The sequence below is a fragment of the Streptopelia decaocto genome (genome assembly GCF_964273445.1).
Source record: "Streptopelia decaocto genome assembly, chromosome: 2".
Lineage (NCBI taxonomy): Eukaryota > Metazoa > Chordata > Aves > Columbiformes > Columbidae > Streptopelia > Streptopelia decaocto.
The window spans coordinates 134500927-134522926 of NC_138655.1; the positions used below are offsets into that span (position 1 = coordinate 134500927).

A 22000-nucleotide genomic window follows, 5' to 3' on the forward strand; every position below is an offset into this window, starting at 1 on the left:
AAATAAATAAATGCATACAACAATTACTGATTCTCTGTTTGTATTTATTTGGTGTCAAAGATAAGGACGGAGGATAGAATCAAATATCTAATTCTGAACTGGATCTGGCAATGTGTCTTAGTGTGTCTTCCTGTCTTAAGGATGTTTTGGTACATTAGTTTCAGAGCTGTTAAACCATGTTTTTAAATCAAATGAACCTTAGCTAAGTTGGAAGTCACACAACCCACAATTTGAAGGGGAGATTGGAATTTGACTTTAAGGACAGAATTGATTAGATTAGAGAAAGAATGTTAACAATTTATTGTTTCAGACAGGACAAGTTCACATACCATTCACATACTGGCACAATTGAAAATAAATTATTTTTACAAACAAAAATAACTAAAAACATTAAAGGGCAAATGCAAGAGAACTTATCCTTCTCTGATGATTTTGGATCTGCCCAGAGCTGTGGGCAGTCTCTCAGCCATCTGCTCCTTACAGGAGGAGTGTTATCTGCTGAAGGCAACTCTTTTCAAACATTTAGCACTTGGCATTACTACAATGGCCCTTTGGAGCTTTGCAAGGAAATCTCTCCCAGCTTCCAAGTTCTGCTCACAGCTTTATTTGGAGTTATCGTCCGTGTTCTGTCTCTGCACAGATAACAAATACAGCAACATAGGCTTAAAGGGCTTATTCAATTTTTCCTTCCCTACCATACAGACAGGCTTAATGGTCCAGCGCTGGGGATTTATTTAAGACTTGTATTCATACTTTTAGCTACACAGTTTGAAAGAAGAGGCTTATAATAAATCAGATATAGTGGGCACTTTTAGCTTCATCAGATTCTTCTGTAATTGTTTACCTGTTTACCTTTATTGACAAAATATCGCTAAAAAGTCCTAAGTATCAGATCTGGGTTTTGTTCCGGACAGCATCCACCCACTCAGCTGCTGCCCTCAGCACTCCGTCTCTGCTCCCCCCTCTCCTGTGCACCAGCATTCACACTAATTACTTCTTACTCCAAGCAACCTACTACAAGCACTGGCTTTGTTCTAGGTGATCCCCTTATTTACCTTTGAGTTTAAGGCTTGGATACAATGACAAAAAACCTTTGTGGCTTTGTCTGGAGCCAAATACTTTTAAAACTCTAAGGTGATTTCTGATTTCCAGTTCACACCTGAACAGCCATGCACACATAATCGTGAATGTACATATTTTGGCAAACAGTGCTGATTGTTCTTCCTGATTTAGTTACCTATAATACTTAAGGCTACTGCTCCTTTAATCAGCCGGATAGCCACTTGCCTGCTGCCCACTCTGGGCTGTTCCCCCCAAATGCAATTTGAGATAACATCATTTTGTTAAATACTGTATAAGGCATATATTTCATATTTATTAAGTTCATAATCGCAGGTGCAGTGTTATAGAGACCACACTAGCACATTGGCAATAGAAGTGACAGATGAAGTAAGTAGTACCTATGTTGGCTGCACTTATGAGAATGTTCCCTTTTTTTCTCTTTCACATTTTTTAAGGATTCCTAGTATGCGTACACACACACCAGACCTGTACAGTCATGAGCTTATACAGATAATGATTAAACCAGTACAATCTAGGTGCAGCACCAAGGGCTTAGCATCAGCAGAGCCACCTTCTTTTTTATCTGAATTTTTAAACTTCTGCAATGACTCTATTTTCAGCATTGCCCAGTCCCTGTTCCTCATCACCCAACACGTCTGTTTTCTCCAATTTATCACTGCACTCTTCCCTCCCTAATAAGTTGGTCCTGAGTCAGCAGAAATGCTTCTACTCAGGCTTCATTCCAAAAAAAATAATTTACTTCGTTCATAGATGAAAATTAAAATCCACCTTAAATTAAATATATATTTAAAAGCTTTGCTGAACAAACTGAGATTACTAAACTGGACCTTAGCCTTGGAATAACTTTCACAACCAACCTTACATCTCTCTTTTTCCATTGTTATCCATAAAATCCACTCCGGGAAATGCTGCTCTGTGCTGCAATGTCTACCACTGATCCCTGTGTCATGTTTTTAATCAAACTTTATATGTGTACAACAGTAATGACTTGGACTACATAATCATTTGTAGTATCTTAAATTCTTCCTCCATTCAACAGTCTTGTTTTTTCCTCCCAAATATCTTGTTATTTTATCAATATGCACATACGAAATTGTAGCTTGACTTCATATTCCACCATGAGTGAACGGGGTGTTTTCAGGAGTGCAAAATGATTTTACACAGCTTATGATTTACTTAATTAAAACTATGTAAATTACTGTCTAAAACTGCAACCTCCTGGAAAGACCTATTGTAAGCATGAGGCTGTTATAGAATTACTTTCATTTTTCATAAATTCACTGTCAGCGACACAGGTCTGTCTGTCACCATGAGCGCCAAGTACTACTTTTGGCAAGCTGTCAGCTCTTTAACTACAATATGCTCTTGCTCTTCTGTCACTCTAAGAGGCTACAAGGCTGATAGTAGCAGACAGAGCTGGTAGAGGAAAAGCAGTGCGAAAAGATGAAAGGTATCTTTACTCCATCAGCCATTATTGCCACCTCTTTCGGTCTCCTGCATGATCCATGATGAAAGGTGATAATCCTCCTGTAAATACCACTCCATCATGATAAACAGAGGTCAAAGAAGTAGTTGAGTGTTTAAATTTTGTCAAAGCTTCTCACGTCTCTCTTTCCAGGTCCTTATTTTTTAACTTGTTTTTTAAAATACCTCTTTCTTTCCTTTTGTCTTCTTTATAAACACACTGTTTGGAAAAAAAAATAAATAAACAAAACCCAGACTAATTTTCAATGTACAGCTTTTCAGGATAAAAGGTTATCATATCTAGTAACAACCCAGATAGTTGACTAACCAATTAAGAAAACTCTTTGTTAGAATTTCCATGAATGCTTAGGAGAAAAGTGTCTGCCTCAGAGAACTGACAGAAATCCAAGACTGAATTCAACTCCCAGGCTGTGCCAGCTATTCCTTTTGAAAACTCAGCTGCTGTCATGGAGCTGAACTGCTTCTTCCAGCCTAAAGGTTCAGGCACGAAAGCAGAGGTTGTCCACACAATGATACAGCATCTCTTCCTCCACTCCAAGCGCTGATGATACCTCCTTCTGCAAGGAAACCCATTCTGCAGAGCCACCCAGGTCAGCACCTCCTGGAAGCAGTCCTCTCTGAACATTTTACACTTGCAGATGCTTGGTGGATGGTGGTAAGCTATGTTTAATACCAGAAACATTCATACGTTCGCTGCATATCCTACAGAGAATGTGAATCATTTCTGTGGACTGCTGTATAGCTTTGTGTGTGCAAACTAGTTCAGTGTCTGCACAACCTCAGGCCTACACGGAAAAATACTAGCATTACCAAAACTTAAATGCTGAAATTTGTCATCTTCTTTGTCCTCTGCTAAACATTTCCAATGAGGAGCATCACCAAGCAAACCTTGAAACTTAAGTGCTTAAAACTGCTAAATATTTGCTAAACTTGTTCTGCATTAATGTTATAAAACAAAGCAGGTTGAAATTATTCCTAAAACAGAAGTATAAAACACTTCTGGTGATCTATGGCATTGACTGAAGCATTCATGGCAAACTATGTGAAACTGACCCTTTTTCAGCATTTTACTGCACATTAGGAAATGAATACAGTTATGGGTCCAAGGACAGACAGTAGGACGTTGCTCCTTCACGACACCGATCAGTTCTGGGTCTGTCTGGGCTACAGAAAAGCATTTCCATAAAGCCTCCGACAAACATCGCTGTTTCGTTTTTTTGCCTGATGATGACATCCCTCCACGAAGAACCGGGGCAGAGGATGCCCAGACCGCACCCGCCGTGACCGCCACCAGCCGTGTCCGCCCGCGAGCGGAGCGGACACCCCCAGCGCGACCCCCGGCAGGGCCGGGCTGGGGGCCGGCATGGGGGCGGGCTGAGGGCCGGGCCCCGCCGACGACCCCCCGAGGGAGGGGCGGCACTAAGGCGCGGGTGGGCGCACGGAGCCGCCAGAAGTGCGCGGAGATTACGCCCGGCCCGGGAGCGCGGCGGGGGAGCGAGCGGGGCGGCAGCGGGGAGCGGCGGGGCCATGGCGGGGGTCGCCCCTGCAGCCCGCCGGCTCTGGCTCTGCGCGGCCGTGCTGGGCTGCCTGGCGGCGGCGGGGCCCCGCCGGCGAGGTAAGCGACACCGAGCCGGGCACCGAGAGGGGCGAGCGGCCCCGGGCGGGGGCATCGCCGCCGGCAGGTGAACGGGAGGGCGCGGAGACGGCGGCGGAGCTCAGCGCAGGGAGAGCAGCGCCTGCCCGCAGCAGCGGCGCCTTTGGAAGCGACCCCGGGCGGGGAGCGACTCGGTCACGTCCCTGCCCTGTACCCGCACATCCCTTGTTTTCCAGCCCGCTGGTCCCGCGTAGGTAGTTTCAGTGGAAGAGGCTTAACTTTATGAACTGACAAAATAGGAATTGTCATTGGCACACTGCGCCTGCAGGGAAAACCTATCGAGTGAAAATCGAAGAACAGGAATCTTAGTTCTCCCACTTTCTTCCTTACTCTCTTTTCCGTGAGTGCTGGAGCACGTGCGGTGCATTAGCACACCCTTACCTGGGACCTTGGCAAAATGCTTTGCAAAACCTGTGCAAAAACCATATCCGTGTTGTTTCAAATTTCTGAGAAAAAAAAAAAAGCCACATAAAGGGAAGATACAATAACATATGTAGAACTACTAGAAAATATTCTGTATGCACATATTTTACATTTTTTTTTAAGGCTGTGCAACTATTTGCTACCTTTACAAAGCATCCTTTAGGTTGTGGGCATCAGTGGTTGAGCAGTTTTAACACCCATTCCAATAATGCTGTTTATACAGAGGTATTAATGTGTGCGTGTTGAATCTATTTTCTTCATGGTTCTACATATAGGAGTGTTCATGTTCCTGTTGCATGTCATTGTGATACTGTCATTGCTTCAACATTTGTGATCGTGTTCTTTTATATGTCTCATCCAAACAAACGGTATCTTTTAGGTAAATACTTACGTTCATCCTTACGTTCTTCTTTGAAAGTGTTCCCCTAAACTTCTTCCTAAAAGTTAATTCCTTTCTGGTTTAGTACTTTGAAAGAGTTTAAATCCAGAAATACGTCTGAGCACTTCTGTTAAATTCAGTCTTAGTTCTAATTTCTGCCATGGGATGTTGTTACACTGTATCCTTTGCAGTCAGTAGGTGCAAGAAAAAGCACATTCAGGATTGGAGTAAGCACTTGCTAATTGCAATATATTTTTATCTGTAGTCATTTGCCACATCCTGGCCTTTGGTCAGCAGGAGATATGACCTTATAAACTTTCTGTACCTGAGGAACTGAGTTGCCAGTCCTCCCACTGTGCCCTTGGCTGCCTGTGCTCTATGAGTGGCTCCTTTCCCATTTTGTCTGTGGCTTACACCCAACACTCCTCAGTCCCTGACTGCCCTGTAATTCTGGTCTTGCCCAAGAACAGGTGGAAAATCATGTATCAGCCTCTCCCTGCAGATGTATGGGAGCAGAGTTGTGATCAGGGAGTTGAAAAGTCCTTCCTTTACACAGCTCATTTTCCTCTGCCCCACAGGCAGTTGTCAGGAGCCACTTAAATATCTCTGTGGGAAACAGGCTCCTGTGTCTTTCAAGAACCTCTTTGACTTTTGGTTAATGTGTGTTGTTCAGAGTACCTGTTACCTGACCCTGTTTGTGGCAGCTGTGGTACAAACCCCCATGTGTTGGCAGTAAGTGCCACTAAGTGCAAGAGTGCAGTTGCCTGAGGCTTGGCCCAATGGTCTGCCTAAAATCGTCCAAACAGAACTTAAATAACTCTGGCTTTTCAAAGACAGTCCTCCAGAAACAGGTACCATTGTCACTTCAGAGATTTCATCTATATGTCTCCCAAAAAGGCCTGATGTATGTGTACTAGTCTGTGTATTTTAAGCTGTTCAGGTAGATTACTGGAAAAATCTGCCCAATATAGAGAGCAGACAGGAAACAAACAAACAAACAAACAAACACTAAACCAACCAAACAAGGAAACCCACAAACCAAACCAAAACCAAAAAACACCTCTCAGAATAACCCAATGTAACAAATACCTACAGTGAATTTTGGGTAGCAAATAGACCAGAGACATGGTATCTGAAATGCTGCATTAATGCTGAGATGTGCTAGCCTCACTGAACAAGGAAGTTTTAATATAAACTCAGGACTGGATTTAATAATGAGGCCTCAGCCTTTCAATTGTAAGCAGTAGCTGTGATCCAGTGAAGCACTTCCTATTACTCATCTTCCGGCACAATCCTATCTTTGTGTTTAAGATGTTGCAAAAGTCTATTTCTTTTGGGGCTTAAGATCACATTTCTCATTATCTGGCAGGACCAAGTAAGTCTGTGATGGATCCAGGGAAATTCACTGTATTAATTCTGAAGACGGTCAGGAAAAAGCAAATATGGAATCAGATTCTTCCTGACTTGCAGAGGCATTTGTTAAAGAACAGTAGAGAGCTGTAAGACGGTATATAGAGTATTTGTGGAAAGAAGCACTGAATGTGATAAAAACCCCTCAAATTTTGGGGAAACAGCTGCATATTTTCCCAAGCCAGATTGCTTTTCTAGCAGACAGTATGTAGTATTTGGACCTCCAAACAAAATGGGAGAGTTTGACTTCCCAGAAATAAGTCTCTCCTGATAGCCTATCATGTGTGTCTCCACTAGGTTAAGTTAAACCAAGGGTCCAATCTTCAAAGGAGGCTGAATTGCACAGTCTTAAGTATTCATTTGTGTATTTCATAATTAGAAGATTGACTTCATTGTCTAAAGCAAATATTTACATTTCAAGTTAATAAATCACTAATACATTTAAAGGTCCTAAAATATATAAAAAAATATAGTCCCATATATATATGGAAATATTTCCACCAAGAATAATAATTCTTAATTTATAAATTCTGTTAAAACTAACATGAATTTTCCATTTTGTATCAGGACATGTCAGTGTTTTGTTACTGTGGATGAAGATGGTGTAAGTCGACAGTAGCCTATATGCCTTTCTGCACTTTAATGTTCCACCTGTACTAGCCCATAGGTAAGCTTGCCCTGTGGGTAAGCTTCCTTAGCACTTTTCAAGCACCAGACCCTGTTTTCAGTTCCTTATTGTTTTGTCAGACCTGCCTCATTAGGTTGCAGATTGCTGGGTGTTAGACACAGGCAAAGCTTTTCTGGAGCATTACAGCAAAATTGTTATTAATAATTCTGAGAATGAAGTTTGAAAGAATGCATATATCAATTTTATTTTTCTTTTTATTATAAATCCTAGATAAGGAAATAATTATTTCAGTGAAAAATTTAGCCATCTCCCCTCTTAAATGCCTGTGATTTGAGGGGGTCTGGTCTGCAGGGGTAACTTTTTCCAGAAGAACACAACATTCAGTGTTGTGTATGTGTCTATAAATATTATAGTTCTACTTGTTTCTGCTGTTGCTAGAGTTAAACAGCACATCAGCTACACACTCAGACGTGTAATAAAATATTTTAATTTTTAGTATTGATGATGGTAGTTGTTTTCAGTTGTTTTGCAGAATGGGTAAGGAAAATAAAAGGAAAAATCAACCAGTGTTACACAACATGAGATTTCCAAGCAATAACTACAGAAATACTAGCATACTTCTAAAAAGGAAAAAAGAATACCCAAAGAGCTGGGTGACACTTTAAAGTGATGTGCATAATAAGAAAAAACGTATTTGATCTTTAGTAGGATTTATAACCCTATTACAATGAGTACAGTCAGCTGTTTTAAAGATCTATCAAATGATGATCTAATTAAACTGTGGAGGAAAAGAAAATAAAGACTTGTCTCATGTCTGCCTTGATTTATTAATGGAAGAGGTAACAGATATTAATTGTTTCAGGAGCGATTCAGTTACAGGAAAGAAATCTAATGAGGATGCTGAATTCCAATAAAAAATAGAAGACAGGAAGAAACTTTCACGATGATTCGTAAACTGCTTGTGCTGAAGCTTGCTTGGAAAACATTTCAATAACACACATGACTGACCTGTGATTCTTCAAGGGCTTTTCTTCAAATTCCAATGAGGGATAAAGTCTCAGTAAGGTCAGCTTGTATGGACACGAATAGCCTACAGGCTACTACAAGCAACTCAGAAGCACAGTGGTGGCACAGTCAATCACATTGACTTCCAGCTGCCCTTAGAGGATAGAAGATAAAGCTATTGTTACTTGCCTGGGTAGCCTAAAGCCATATCAGATTAAATCTTCACTCTTTGAAAGACTATGGGATTCTCACACTGTGCTTGAAAGACATTAAGTCTGTTTTTTCTCCTGGGTATCTTCTCCATTCAAAGGAAGGGAATTACCTGATTTTGAAACTGTTCTATAATTGTGGTTATCTGTACAATGGTGTGAAAGCATGTGGTAGGTAGCATAATACTGCACGATTTGAACCAAAATATGTATGTAATCAGTTACACAATTGCACCATGAAAAATATGGGACAAATAAAGAAAGAAAAAAGAACAAACAAACAAACAAAACACACACACAAAACCAAACAGCAAACCTGGGAGTGACAACTGAAGATCATACTATTAACATTCAAAATGCAGAATTTTGCTTACAGCTGCATTTTTTAAAATTCATTAGTAGCATAGTAGAGGCAAGAATTAAGATTAACTGTGTAATTCAGCATAACCTGAAATTCCAACCACAGTCATCATCGGTATCCAGTTTTAAAAGCAACATAAACAGATCTGTATATTTTAAATGTTATTTCTTTATAAACATTCTCTTACTTTACTCTTCCATACTTTCACTTTGCAAGCACATTCCCAAACAAGAATGGCTGTTCAGTATGTTGCAGGCAAATATGCCATTAGACAGAACTATTATTGTCACTGTCTTTGACAGGAGTCAACTCAGCTGCCAGACCAGACTCAGAAATTGTGGCATTATGCTTTATTTCTGAATGAGTCTGCATTAAAAACAAACAAACAAACTGTTGTAAAGACTTGTTCAGATTTTGATCCTTCATTTTACCTACCAGCAATTTTGAGATTTTTCTTTGAGGCCACAAGGTCACTTAGTTGTCCAAAAATATGTTTGTCAGTTGTATTTACTTTATTAAAATTTTGCATGTTAGTAATGCAAATTGACTTAAAATGTGTAACTATCTGCCCATTTCTGTACACACTCTTGCATGTATATGCAAACTATATGCAACTACCTCTCATCCATGTGAGGGTATTCTTCATTTCATGCATAGGAACCCTGTAAAGTGGTAGCCTATTTACAAAAGATCTTTAGATAATCCTTACTCCTCTTGAGGTAAGATTATAATCCTCTCATGTATCTGACACCTCATTTTTATTCAGGTTGTTAGGTTTTAAAAACATCAGTGGAACCAGAAAGTCAAAATCCAGAGAGAAATGATAAACATATTCCTCTCCTCTGTTTTTACATCTGGGATAAATGCCTAATATGGTTATTAATTTCCATTTATTGTCCACTTAAAGGAGGTAAAGTTACCACATGATGAATTATATTAAGTCTTAGAGTGCTAACTTACCCATTTGTTGTTGTTACTAAGATTGAAATATATTTTTCAGTAAAATTAATTTCACGTCATATTGTGATATATCCATATTTTCCAGTTAAAAATACGTAACATCTTTTCTAACACGCCTGGTACTCAAAATAGTCTTACTCCACAGTTCTTGAATGCTCTCCTGGTGGACATCAGATCCTGCAGAGCCCTTACCGAAGTGTTGATTTTGATTCATCCCACCTCCAGCAGTCAGCTATTCAGGATTTACTGTGTGACCATTCCCTAACACCAGGATGGTATCGCTTTATGATTTTTGATAAGCCTGCTGAGATGCCGACCAAGTGCGTAGAGGTATTGTTACAACTCATTTGATTATGAGAAATAGATATTTTTCTTAAGAATATTTCAGTGGGGTAGGCATAAAAAAAAGAATACAGTTATGGAGGCTGATGTGGAGGAATTAAAATCCATTAACTGGACAATTAAGTCTTAAACGTTGAAAATTTTGCACTGAATGTGCAATAGCAGAGGATGATGAATTACGTTGCTTTTAGAGCACTCAAAAATTGTCATGTATAGTCACTACTGAAGATTTTCTCAGTGGCAGCATAGCAGGGATGTCATGTTGTAAAGCTGCAACTGTGTGATGGTCAGTCTGTTAGGAAAGCCATGTGAAAGCTGTACGAAGATTTGCAGCCACATGAATCCAGTAACTGTGGAGCTTTTAAAGTGATCATGTTAGAGAGACGAGATTACTTCTCAAATGACTTGAACTAACAGCTAACTGAAGATTAGTTGCCTTGTCATCTGCATGTCCCCTAAGACTCAAGAATTACTTGGAATATTTAATACTTAAGACTGGTAATGCTTGATTTTTGGAGTCATTCCAACAGCTCTGTGATAGTTATAGCTCTGTGATAGTTATAGCCTAAGGAGATATAGCTTTGTAATTTCCTATTTTAAAACATTTCCTTGTTTTGTTTTGTTTTGTTTTAAAGTAATTAGAGTATTCAACTGTGACTTTTTAAATAATTCAAACAGCTTGGTCACAGTCTCTTATGGAAACAAATAAACAAACACTACAACAACAAAACAACAAACAAAATCACCCAAGCAAAACAAAACCAAAAAACCCAAACCAATACAAACAAAAAACCCACCAGAGAAACCCAACGATGAAACACTTTTAAAGGAATATGAAATAGTCAAAATATACTAATAAAATTAAATTGAGTTTATAGCAGCACCTCTTGTTTTTATGTACTAGATTATATTTTTAATTAAATCTTGACAGCAGTATAAAGCCACAAGTACCTTTAATGTGTAGTTGACTCAAGGACTCAGAGGACTATGCTGCAGAGGCTACTGTTACCTGGGCTTTTATACTGCACAAAACTAGCGAAAGGTATGATTCCTAGAGGACTTTCTTTCAGTTAGATTTAATACAAACAAATTAATTAACTAATTGTATTATCTCAAAATGGATACTGTTACACAAAGAACCAGCATGATAAACAAGGAGAAAAATAATCATTTTCAGAACAGAGGTTAGGTTAGGAAGATACTAACTCATATTATCTAGGAATGTTTCAGAAATCAGACCAAACTTCTCAGTGCTTAGTAAATATTTAGTAAAACTGGGCTACCATCCTTATACAGAGGAGTCCAAATAGTTACTGTTGGAAAGGGATGGCTTCAAAACTTATTCAGCAAATGAAACTCATATATTGACATCTGCTTATTTGCATCTGTTGACAAAACCAAAACATTTATTTTGAAATCTCAAAGTCAAAACATTAAAACCGAAGTAAAATGGATGTCTTGTTTGGGAAGTTTTCTTCTTTCTTTCCTTTTAGGAGAACTTTTATTATAGCTATATTTAATCCTTGACAAAGGTTCAGACTGTTAAACATTCCATCACATTTCTGTCTACTTCTCATTAATTCTGTCTGATGGATTGATGGTAGGCTCAGATATTCTAGATTAGGAAAGTGTACTTTTGAGATGAGTAATTGCGTAATGGGTCTGCAGTAGTCTGAGGCCTTGTGTTGCTATCAGGTCAAAGGAAGGAATACTTGAGGCACTGTATGAAGAAAAGGTTCTAAAAATCTCACAATTTCAAATTTATGGTTTTCATGTAAATACTTTCCAAATGCTAGCTTTAACATGCTGGGTCCTTCTAGGTGTTTCTCTTCAGTTCGCTTTCTGCAGCACATGAAAGACAGATGTAATAGTTATCTCATTCTGGTAACCCATGAACCGGGTTCCTCCTTTGCCTCCTGTTCTCAGGATTTAATTTTCTGTATTCTACTGGTAAACTTTGGTGTTTGCTAAATCAGACTTGCCATGATTGGCACTACTGTTAAGTAGTGAGCTGCATGGCAGCTTCCTTGATCTGAAGACCTCACATAGCCACAGTGGTGTGGGGTGAAGGGGACTGTTCCACAGCACACTTCTCACTCCATGAGGGAAAACACTGAACGAGGCTTGTATTTGTGAGAGGGGGAGCAACAACCCTCTTAAATCACCTGTCAAATTGACATCTGAACCACAGACCTTGTGAAGCCCTCTGCTTTGTAAACACCAAAGGATTTAGGGTTGCTACAAAGTCCCTGTGTTTGTTTGAGGGGTGCTACAAGCATATCTGCATCTAAAGGTGAGGAGTTGAAAGGTAGACAGGGCTTGTCAGGTGTCTTGCATTTCTGGCTAAGGCTGCAAGCCAGTGTCAGCTGGCCACATCTCTTAAATGACATCCAGGAGGTTAGCTGAGCCTTGAGTCTATGGCAAAGGGCCGATAAAATGTGTCAGCTTTAACGCCTTTAGCTGGTATTCAGTATATGTGTGTTCTGCCCTGTATTTGCTGTGCTCTGATAGCATTCACGCAGTTACTATAGGTTAGTGGGTACAGAGTAACCCACTAAACCATAACACAACTGTTAGCTTTTTTGGGCTAAACACTCACATGTGGCTCCCAGTTAATTTCCTCAGGCACTAAATTATAGCCTGTCTTTAGAAACACAGATTCATTAGGTTCAAAGAATGACTTAAGTCTCTTTCGTGTATATTTGTATTCAACCTTGAGGAGTAATGTAAGTGATCCCTCAGTTATGCTGTCTAAACTTTGCTAAAAGCTCATGTAGGAAATTAATTGAATACATATGTACCTCTCATTAAAGCACAGCGACAGTTTGATGCAGCATTAACCATTTTCTGATGTTTTCCTCTGGTGCTGAAGATGAATCGCTGTGGTACTCAAGCCCCTGTCTGGTTGTCTCTGAGGGAGTCAGAATCCATGCCTCGACCTGGTGAGATCAAACACTTAACAGCTTGTGCTACATGGCAGTTTTTCTTCAGCGCTTCAAAAGACTGCTGTCTTTTCCGAATCCCTGTCAGCGTGAGGAACTGCGGAGATTTCTTTGTTTATTTACTGCAGCCCACCCAAGGATGCATGGGGTATTGTGCAGAAGGTGAGAAAATGCGTGCTCTGACTCAACTAAGCATCTGTGGTTTTAGTAAGTGTGTTTCACAGGTATTTGGCGGAACAGAAATTTCTGCAAACTTATTAATTGAAATTTTCCATATAATGAGGTGGGGATATGGCACTACCTGGGAGTCAGAATTCAGAGTACCTACATGGCACCCATACTCTGCAACTCCCCATTACTGACTATGCACAGAATTGTGTGTCAGAATAGATTTTAAGAACTTGACCAAACTGTACATATATCAATTATTGTTTAGTGTTGTTAGGAATATTTTTCTTACTGTAACTCTTTCATAATTGTTCTGGAGAGTATACATGTTGTTGCTAGAAGAAGATTTAACACAGAAGTGCTCTATTGATACACACTTTATTAGTACCATGAGAAAGAACTGAAGCGGAGTCCTTTTGCAAAGTCTCACGTTGTCTTGGACTCTGGGGCTGTAAAAGTGTTTTAGTGTTCACAGCTCAAAACTTCAGCATTTTGTTATTCGTGCCAGATGTTTTAGATAACTTAAGGAATCCTAGAGTCATTTAGGTTGGAAGAGACCTTTAAGATCATTGAGTCTAACCATTGAGGAAGGCATGATCAAATCTTTACAATTATAAATACTGTGAAATAGTGACAACTTAGTGTAGTAGAAAATTCTTCTTGGTTCATATAACACACTCTTATGAAAATGCTAGCAATATTTTAATGCATCATATACTCTATTGCTCTAAGTCATATTCTGTTATTACTGAGTGCTTGCAAAAGCTCAAGAGCAAAACTATCAGTGGGCTTTCTGGTGCTTTATTGACCCATCATTATACATTTAGGTCCAATTGTTAAGGTATTCTCCAACGGTTTACAGACAGAAAAAAAAATCCAGAAATGGCCTATTTCAGCCTGCAAGTGTCTGAAGCAATGAAGAACTCCTGCACTATAGGACTCTGCATTTGCTTCGGATGATGGCTCATGAAGAGGAGGGAGGATATAAAAACCATAGGCAGAGAGCTAGCTGAGTTTTACTGCTTCAAAACAAATAGGCAAGAAACAGAAGTCTGGTTTGCCTCTGGAGGATACTGTAAATCTGAAACACATTTTGGGGTTTAAAAGCCCTCTTTTAGGATGATGTTTTCGCATGAAGTGCATTGTACTCTTGTGCTTCTTATTGTATCTAGGTTACCATGTGTACTGTGTTTTCTCTGTAGCACTGGATAGCTGTAAACACTTGATGCAAATTTTCAGTCTCTCCTGAACATGCTAAGAAATTCAAATGTTGTATCACTGAAGCATGGAACATCAAAACCTGCTCTGCATTCTTTTTGGTGAAGGGGGTTTTCAGTGTTGGCTGCTGCCTTTTTGACTTAGTTTTGAGTGGAGTGACTAACCTCTTTTTACTGCTGTTCTAAATGTTTAATCAAAGTGTGGTTTGTTGGGTTTTTTTAATAATGTTCAAAGTAGCAAACAATAGCAACGCACAAGCAGTTTTTCTTAGGCCACTGCATGAAAAATGATTTTTCAGAGCAGGTCTGCCTGTTTTGAGTTTAGCTGTCTAGGGTTACAATTAATGAATAAGCATTCAGATGTGGACTTGGGGGGAAACAAGATCTGTATTCAAGATAATGATCTAATTCCTTTTTATCTGCTAACAAGATCTATAAATTATGGCTGGGTACACCTGCAGTAAAAGATGTAGAGGTGGTAGAATGTTCTGTACCCTTCCACCCAGTTGTAGCCAATCTACTTGTAATTTCCAATGCAAGGCTTTTTACTGACTGCTACCATAATTGTATGTGAATAGTATTACAAGATTGCTTCTGTTCTGCTAATTTACACTTCAGTTAGTGTCTTGTGATATTTGGCGTGTTTTTAACATATGGCAATAATTAAAGAGCATGGGTGTACATACTCTGTATGTGTGTGAATATACAATTTAAGAAACATTTTTAGTTGTTACAGATGCAAACCCACAGACCTGTGGTCCTGAGGGAAAGGAAATTCAAGGTGTCTGTAGCAGTAAGTAGCTTGCTTTGATTTTCAAGACTTTCTGTGCATCTGTGACCCAATAATGTCAACATTTAGTCATATTCTGTCTTGAATAAAAACAGGTTCATGTTATCAAGTGTTTTGCCTGGTTGGTTGCAAAATGAGCAGTTTGGAGGTAATTTCAGACCTTGGATTACAAATGCGTTCATATCATGATATTCAGAATAAGTACCAAAATGTTAAAAAAGTAATTTTAATAATGCTGATTTACAGATTACTTTGACTCTTGGGAATTCAAATATAAGATGAATCTACAAATAATTCTGTTGCTCATTCTGTTCTTTTTTACTTAGCCTTTCCCTGCTTCCCCCTTTCTCTGTAAGTAAGTACTCTTCTGTCAGGCAAATTCCTTTGCATGTTGCTCTCTCCTGTCTGGTAAAATAATTAATTACATTTTATTCCCTTGGTTTTATTTTTTTTTTCCCCATTCTTCATCACCTTCCTATGGGCTAGAATATAATTAACAGCTGAGAAAGAGGTTTTTCTCCTTTTAATAATGAATAAAAGGAACATACACATTTTCTCAGATTCTCTAAGCAATTATATAATGTTTTTGCATACGAAAAAAAGTTAAATATTATTAGCATACTAATTGACAAAATGTATGTCAGTGTAATTTCATCTGATATTGTTTTGGCACAGAATAAAATGTGCAAACAACACTTCTGTTTGACTAGGTAACATGGCTGCTTCATCATCTCCATCTGTGTCACCACCACTACCAGCCATTCCTGAAGTTGTAGCAGAGTTGATCAAAGGCAGCATTTACCTAAGGTGTACTTTTGGTGCTCCTTTTGCAAACAGCTCGGTCGGATTCATTATAACTTGGTCAAGACTTTCTCCTGAAGGTATCAAAGAAGAACTGAAACATGAGACAGCAGTTCATACATTCTCACTTCTAGAACTAGATGGGATAAACGTCAGACTTGGAGATACAGTATGTTAAAAATAATTATGATGTCTTTGTATCTTAGTAAATCTGTTATTTCTCCTTGATAGCTACTTTATCTAAAGGTATATGATTTCATAAATGCTCAGAGATACTAACAGTTGTTAGACAGAGTCACAGCACTGTGCTGTATAATTTTTCTTGACAGAAGCATATTGCCTCTAGTTGTTATTTACACTAACAGTGTTCATATGAATGTGAAAATACCACAGAAGATTTATATAATTGTCACTGCTGTTGAGGTTTTGAGACTTAATACAGTATAGTGTGTCTCCAGGAGATAAATGTTCATTCAAGTTGCATCTTCTTCATCCTCTACTGTGATTTTGTATGATACTGTAAATTAGGAGGATTTTTGGACACAACTGCATCTGAGAGGCTGTGAGAGCTAGAGGCTGTGAGAAGCTGTGGTTTTGATTCACTGGATAGATTTATTTACTCTGAATCAATAATGAGCTGCTGCTTGATGGCTTTGTCTCTAGTGTCAGATTTAAATGGTTTAATCTCTGCCACCAAAAGCAGCGGGAGTACCTGCATTAACTTGCATCGTGGCAGAATCAAGGTCTAGGCTCTCATGGTAACTTTGAAAAGCTTAAGCATTGGAAAATCAATAAGATTTCTACCTGTATACATAAAAATACAGGTTAATTTTTCCTGGCCAAAATCAAAACCAGAAAAAGCACATGATTGATGTATTTGTGCATGTGTGTTCAAGTCAAAGGCAGGCTGCTTGGATGGCTTATGGACAACAAGAGCAAGTGCTAATCCTCAAAAATCCTCTGGGGATTTTTTGAATAGTTGCCTGACAGTATTAGCTCAGTGGCAGTCGAAAGGAAAGGCACAGTCATAAACTACCTGCTGCTGCTATGAATCCTTGGTTTTCTCAGGATCTCAAATATTGCATGTGTCCTCAACACATCTCAGAAGGGATACATCAAAATAAACAAGCAAAAAATACAAAGGCAAATCAAAACCACAATGTCAAATAGCATGGAACTGATTCAGAAGAGGGAAATTATGGTAAATTCTTCAGCTTGAAAAAGATTATCCAGGCCCATAACATCAGGAAAAAAAGTATAAGTAAGAAGAGGAGGAAGGGATGCTTGTTTTACAGAATCCAAGATCTAATGGGCTCTCAAGGCAACAAATGTGAAATGAAGCAGAAGGAGTAAGTAACATGTAATAAAGTATAGAATGCATTTCCACAACATGTCATGAGGGGTAGAAATTCTCCGAAATTGATTTGTTAAAGTCCATGGAGACTTAGTTGCTTGTTAAACATGATGGTTTATATGCAGCCTCTAGCTCAGGAAGTCCCTGCACCACTGGTGAGGCATGCACGGAAAAGATCTTAGGATGCTCAGTCTACTTCTGTGTTCTTCTTAAGCAGCACCACTGGCAATTGTTATCTTCTGGTGCATACAGAAGACTGGGCATGGCGAATCCATCAGACTGACCTGTGATGACTGGGTTTTATCTTACCATAATAAAAATGTATTCTATTATTTTGGTTTTACCCTACAGATCTACTGTAGCATTTCTACTTTTTTTGTGGAGAAGCCGGATATACAAAGCTCTTCTGTTGAGAGCAAGGAATTTTTTGCTGGCATTAAGGTAATTTTGAAAGAAAATAATGTTTACATTATTGTGGTAGTCTTTCTGAGTATTGTCACAGCAGAGCGTCCTCAGACTAGAAGGCACTCAAAATGTGGTAACTGTGAATTAAAAGATTATGTTGTTGACTGTAGTGAACTTAAATTTACCAAAAAGCAGAAAGGTCAAAGCTGTTTCTGTTGTCCCTGTGTACTCAAGGTGCTGGAAGGCTGAATTGGTAACTCATGCAAGTTGTAACAACATAGTGAAAGCCCCAATCTCCAGCAGCTAGAGTTGACTCTGTTGCTGATATTTGTAACCTAAGGAGGACCACAGCTCAGACTTGAGCCCTGGCACACTGTACTCCATTGCATTTCACTGTTCCTGCCTTTTCTAGTGTGATTTTGGTCCATGCCAACAGGTTCTCACAGGACAGGCAGGGCCTCTTCCCTGCTGGTCATAGGGTGAGGGATGGGTGAGACCAACTTAGTCTGGGCTTAGACATGGAAACGGGGACATGAGCTGTGCCATGCCACTTGGTCAGGTGCCAGGGTCGAGATTTATTTAATTCTTACTGTGTCTATAGCTACAGCGGCCAATTTGCTGGCCAGGAAAAGGACCCCAGTCCCCGAAAGACATATTGTACATGATTATCTGTTGGGAATCATCCTGTTTCACTCAGTGTACAATGCCCAGCTGTAGGCCCCTGTTACTTACCTCTAGTTGCATTTTTTGTCATGTATTTATAGTGACTTGTGTTTTAAGTATACAGAGAGGAATCCCAGGAGAACTAAGGTGCTCCCAAATTCTTTTGGGACATTGTTGTCTGTAGGTAGCTTCCTCCTGCTTCCTCCCAGACAATACAGCAAACTGCTTGGATTTTGGTTTCCAGAAGTGACCCAGAGAATACATTTTCGTGGTGTTAATGTGGCTTGCTAATTCCTTACCTTTCTAGGTAGTCTTTACTCTTGCCTTTTCCTTATCTTTGCCACTTATTCTCAAGACTTGCTGATGTGTCCTCATCTTCTGCCCAGTATGTCACTGCTCTTCAGACCATCTAAATAAGCCTGATCAAGTGGATCAGGCCATGCGCCATGGCATTCAGTCTTTTTAGTTTTTTATACTTTACTCCTAGCTGCTAGTGAGCAATACTGTAGTTCACCCACAAAGACTGCATTTTAAGTACGGTTTCTTCTGTGCTAGATACATCCGGAAACATATGATATATCAGAAGATGGGAAGGAATACAGACTGGCAATAGAAAGTAGCATTCCTATTCCTTGTCCTGAATTTAGCCAGCTTGAAAGTGACTGCAAAATCTCACTAACATTAATAACTGTTGACGAAGGTAAGTATCCCGATTTTTGTTGCATTTTCTGTGTTTAATGTGTTTTTCCAAATATTCCTGCTGGTCTGCTTCTTTGGAGAAGCTGTAACATTGTAAGATACTTCCTAAAATGTTAAAACAAAATATTGACAGGCTGTATATACTGCTGCTGAAAGTATGGAAGAATGTGTGTCAATAATCCATTACTACTTGAAGTCAGCAGGTGCTTTGGGCAGCTATGGATATTGGACAGAATACTGTAATACTAGCAAAGTTTATAATTCCGTTCACTTTTACTTGTGTTCCAAGTATTGTATAAGCAGTTGTGAAGTCCTCATTTTTTTTTTTTTTTTTTTTTTTTTTTTTTTTTTTTTTGCTATTATTGTTTTCTGTAGTACTTTCTGAACCACAAGTACTGTGAGCCCCAGGAGAAGCCTTGCCTATGCAGACAACTGTTTTAGTGTCACATCAGCAAGACTATAGTGATTTTCATTTGGCTATCAAACTGGAATATTCAAAACCATTTACTTGGATGTGTGTATGAAGGAAAATGTATAGTTATTTTCATTTACAAAAATGCTTGTAAATAAGTTAGTATCTATATTAACAGTAGTATACAAAATGTGACTTGTTTAGAGTAAAACTCACTAATTTTGTGTTTTCATTAAAACAGGTAAAGAGCAGTTAGGTTTAAACTTGGCTCTTTCTTCTTGTCATGTGGATCTTCTCCAGAAACCCTGCAATGATGGAATCTGTAGTCAAGCTGTCATTTATTTCACTGCTGTAACAGACTTCATGCAGGATGGAGACAGAATTACCAGGATTGCAGTCGAACCTATATCCAGTGAGAATTTCCTGTGGAATGGCTATGTTCCAGAAAGTACACAGGTTGAAAATCTTCATGTTAATAGCTCTGTAAAAGCAACTGGCCAGAAATTTGGCTGATGTAAATGAAGCATCTATTTTAGTTGTGATATGCTAGCTCACATCAAGATTTCTAAGTGGTCAATTTTACATTGTTTTATTTTCATTCAAATTCTGCATTTTCATTAAAATGAAGTTTGTTTTGTTTGTTTGTGGTTTTGTTGTGGTTTTTGGTTGTTGTTTAAATTTGAATATAAATATAACTACTTAGCTTGGTTTAAAGTATAATATAACATATTTATTAGAAAGTAAACTAGTATGATAAGATAAATAATGTGCCTGAGTCTGTTTCTTAATCTGACATGGCAATGTGCTGCTTTGTTTTGAAGATTACAGTAAAGGATCTACCCACTGCCTACTGCTACTCATTTACTGACCCTCATATAATTACATTTGATGGCAGGTAATCACTGGATTGCTGCTCTTCATTTTAAGTAGTTTTGTTTGTTTGCTTATTTTTAATACCATTTGTTGGACAATAAGGATAAACATGCTGTCTCTAGTCAAAGCTTGCCAGTCACAATGATGTTTGTAGTGTTTGTATTTCTAAATGCAAGTTTTAGGTTGTGGCAAAAGAATGAAGCAAATAGACTATTTCTATTTTTAGAGAAGTATGCCAGCATAGTTTTCCTTTCCTCTGGGTGTCAGTATCTGAATCCCTGTATGGATCAAGTTGCTAGAAGCTATCTGCTGTCTGTAACATTGTGCTGAGTTCATGAATGGCATTGAAAGGGACTTGCTGTTGTCACTTGCACATCACTGACCTTCTTTCTGAAGAGAACACAGCTTCCTTGGCCACAGCTGGCATGTTTTTTGTGTGCTTCTGTCTTTCCAAGTGTTTCTAATTCATGGAAGGTGTCAAAATAAACACAGGTGCCACACATGGACCTGTATATTCTCTGCTCAGCAGAAGCACATTTCTTCAAGTAGCAGGGTGAGAGGAGGAGGAAATATTGCCTCCAAAAGTGGATGTTCAGCCCACAACCCTATTCTTGTGAGCTTGATAAAGGAGGGGAAAAGACAAGTTGTAATTGCTTCTCTGATGGCACTGCGACTAGTAATAATAATAATAATAATAATTATAATAAAGTCACTGGGGTTATGCTGATCTTGCAATTTGTCCTTCAGTGGAAATTACAGGGATGGACTCACTGGGCATTTTAACCATGGATGCATTTTGATCAACATTTCTTATGAAGCAATGATGCTGCAGGGAAAGAACTTTATCCTTAAAAAGAAAGTCTGTTGCTACTTTATTTTAGAAATGGGGGAAACAAATAGAAAAGGAACTGTCCTTACTGAATCATGGATAATCTTGTGCAGTCCCAGTAGGGTAACCATCTGCAGTTTGTCTGCTGCCCTATTATACACAAAGCAAATCGCCATTCTGCAATTAACTGTGAAATGCCATTTATAGCCAAGGGGCTGTTAAACTTGCAGCAAAAATTTGGGCTCTTTTAATTTTTTTTTTATTTTCCTTCTTACTGCTGAATCATTAAATTGGCTATTTTAACCTTGCTTCAGGGAACAGATGGCTAACCCTAAGGAAAAAAAAGGAAGTAGTATTTTATGGTTTTCATCTTAAATCAATTTCAAATCTGTGGGAGTAAGCACTCCCTATCTCCATCTTAACAAAGCAGACCTTTCTAAAAGTATGTGACTTTCCAAATCATTTTGTCAAGGGTGCTTATGCAGTCTTCAGCAGCTGGCCCCCACAGGCACACTACTATGTATCTTATTGCTCTTGCTGCATAGATATACGGCTATAGAAACACAAAAGTTGAGAAGTACCCTCCAGTTCCTGCTCATATGCACTGTTAAAAAAAAAAAAAAAAGAAAGAATGGCAGTGGCTTCATGGTTATGTTTCCATTTACAACCATTGTCTACATATACTCCACTTATGATCCTTCTTTTATTCACTATTTTTCTGCTGTAAAACAAGTTTATTTTTTTTATTTTGGAGCTATCCAGGGGGAGATATGATGGTGCTTGTTCAGAACAAAGTTGTGTGTTGGTTTGTGAGCTGTACTTTGTTTTTTCTGATGCAGGAAAATGAGTTGCAGTATCAAAGTTCACCAAATATTAGAAATGTGTTTTAGATAAAGTTGCTGACACGT

At 38.8% G+C, this 22000-nt stretch overlaps 1 protein-coding gene across 1 annotated transcript in view; it reads left to right on the forward strand.

The window, feature by feature from the left end:
* Window positions 1-4095: 4095 nt before the first annotated feature.
* VWDE (von Willebrand factor D and EGF domains) overlaps window positions 4096-22000 on the forward strand; it is a gene marked incomplete at its 5' end in the record, with an annotated part of 40759 nt that continues 22854 nt past the window's right edge. Inside the window, 9 exons of the mRNA XM_082044972.1 lie at window positions 4096-4183; window positions 9743-9927; window positions 12812-13043; window positions 14994-15059; window positions 15767-16026; window positions 17563-17652; window positions 18835-18979; window positions 19632-19846; window positions 20212-20285. Of these exons, the coding sequence (XP_081901098.1) occupies window positions 4096-4183; window positions 9743-9927; window positions 12812-13043; window positions 14994-15059; window positions 15767-16026; window positions 17563-17652; window positions 18835-18979; window positions 19632-19846; window positions 20212-20285 (1355 nt within the window). The remainder of the gene's footprint in view (window positions 4184-9742; window positions 9928-12811; window positions 13044-14993; window positions 15060-15766; window positions 16027-17562; window positions 17653-18834; window positions 18980-19631; window positions 19847-20211; window positions 20286-22000) is intronic.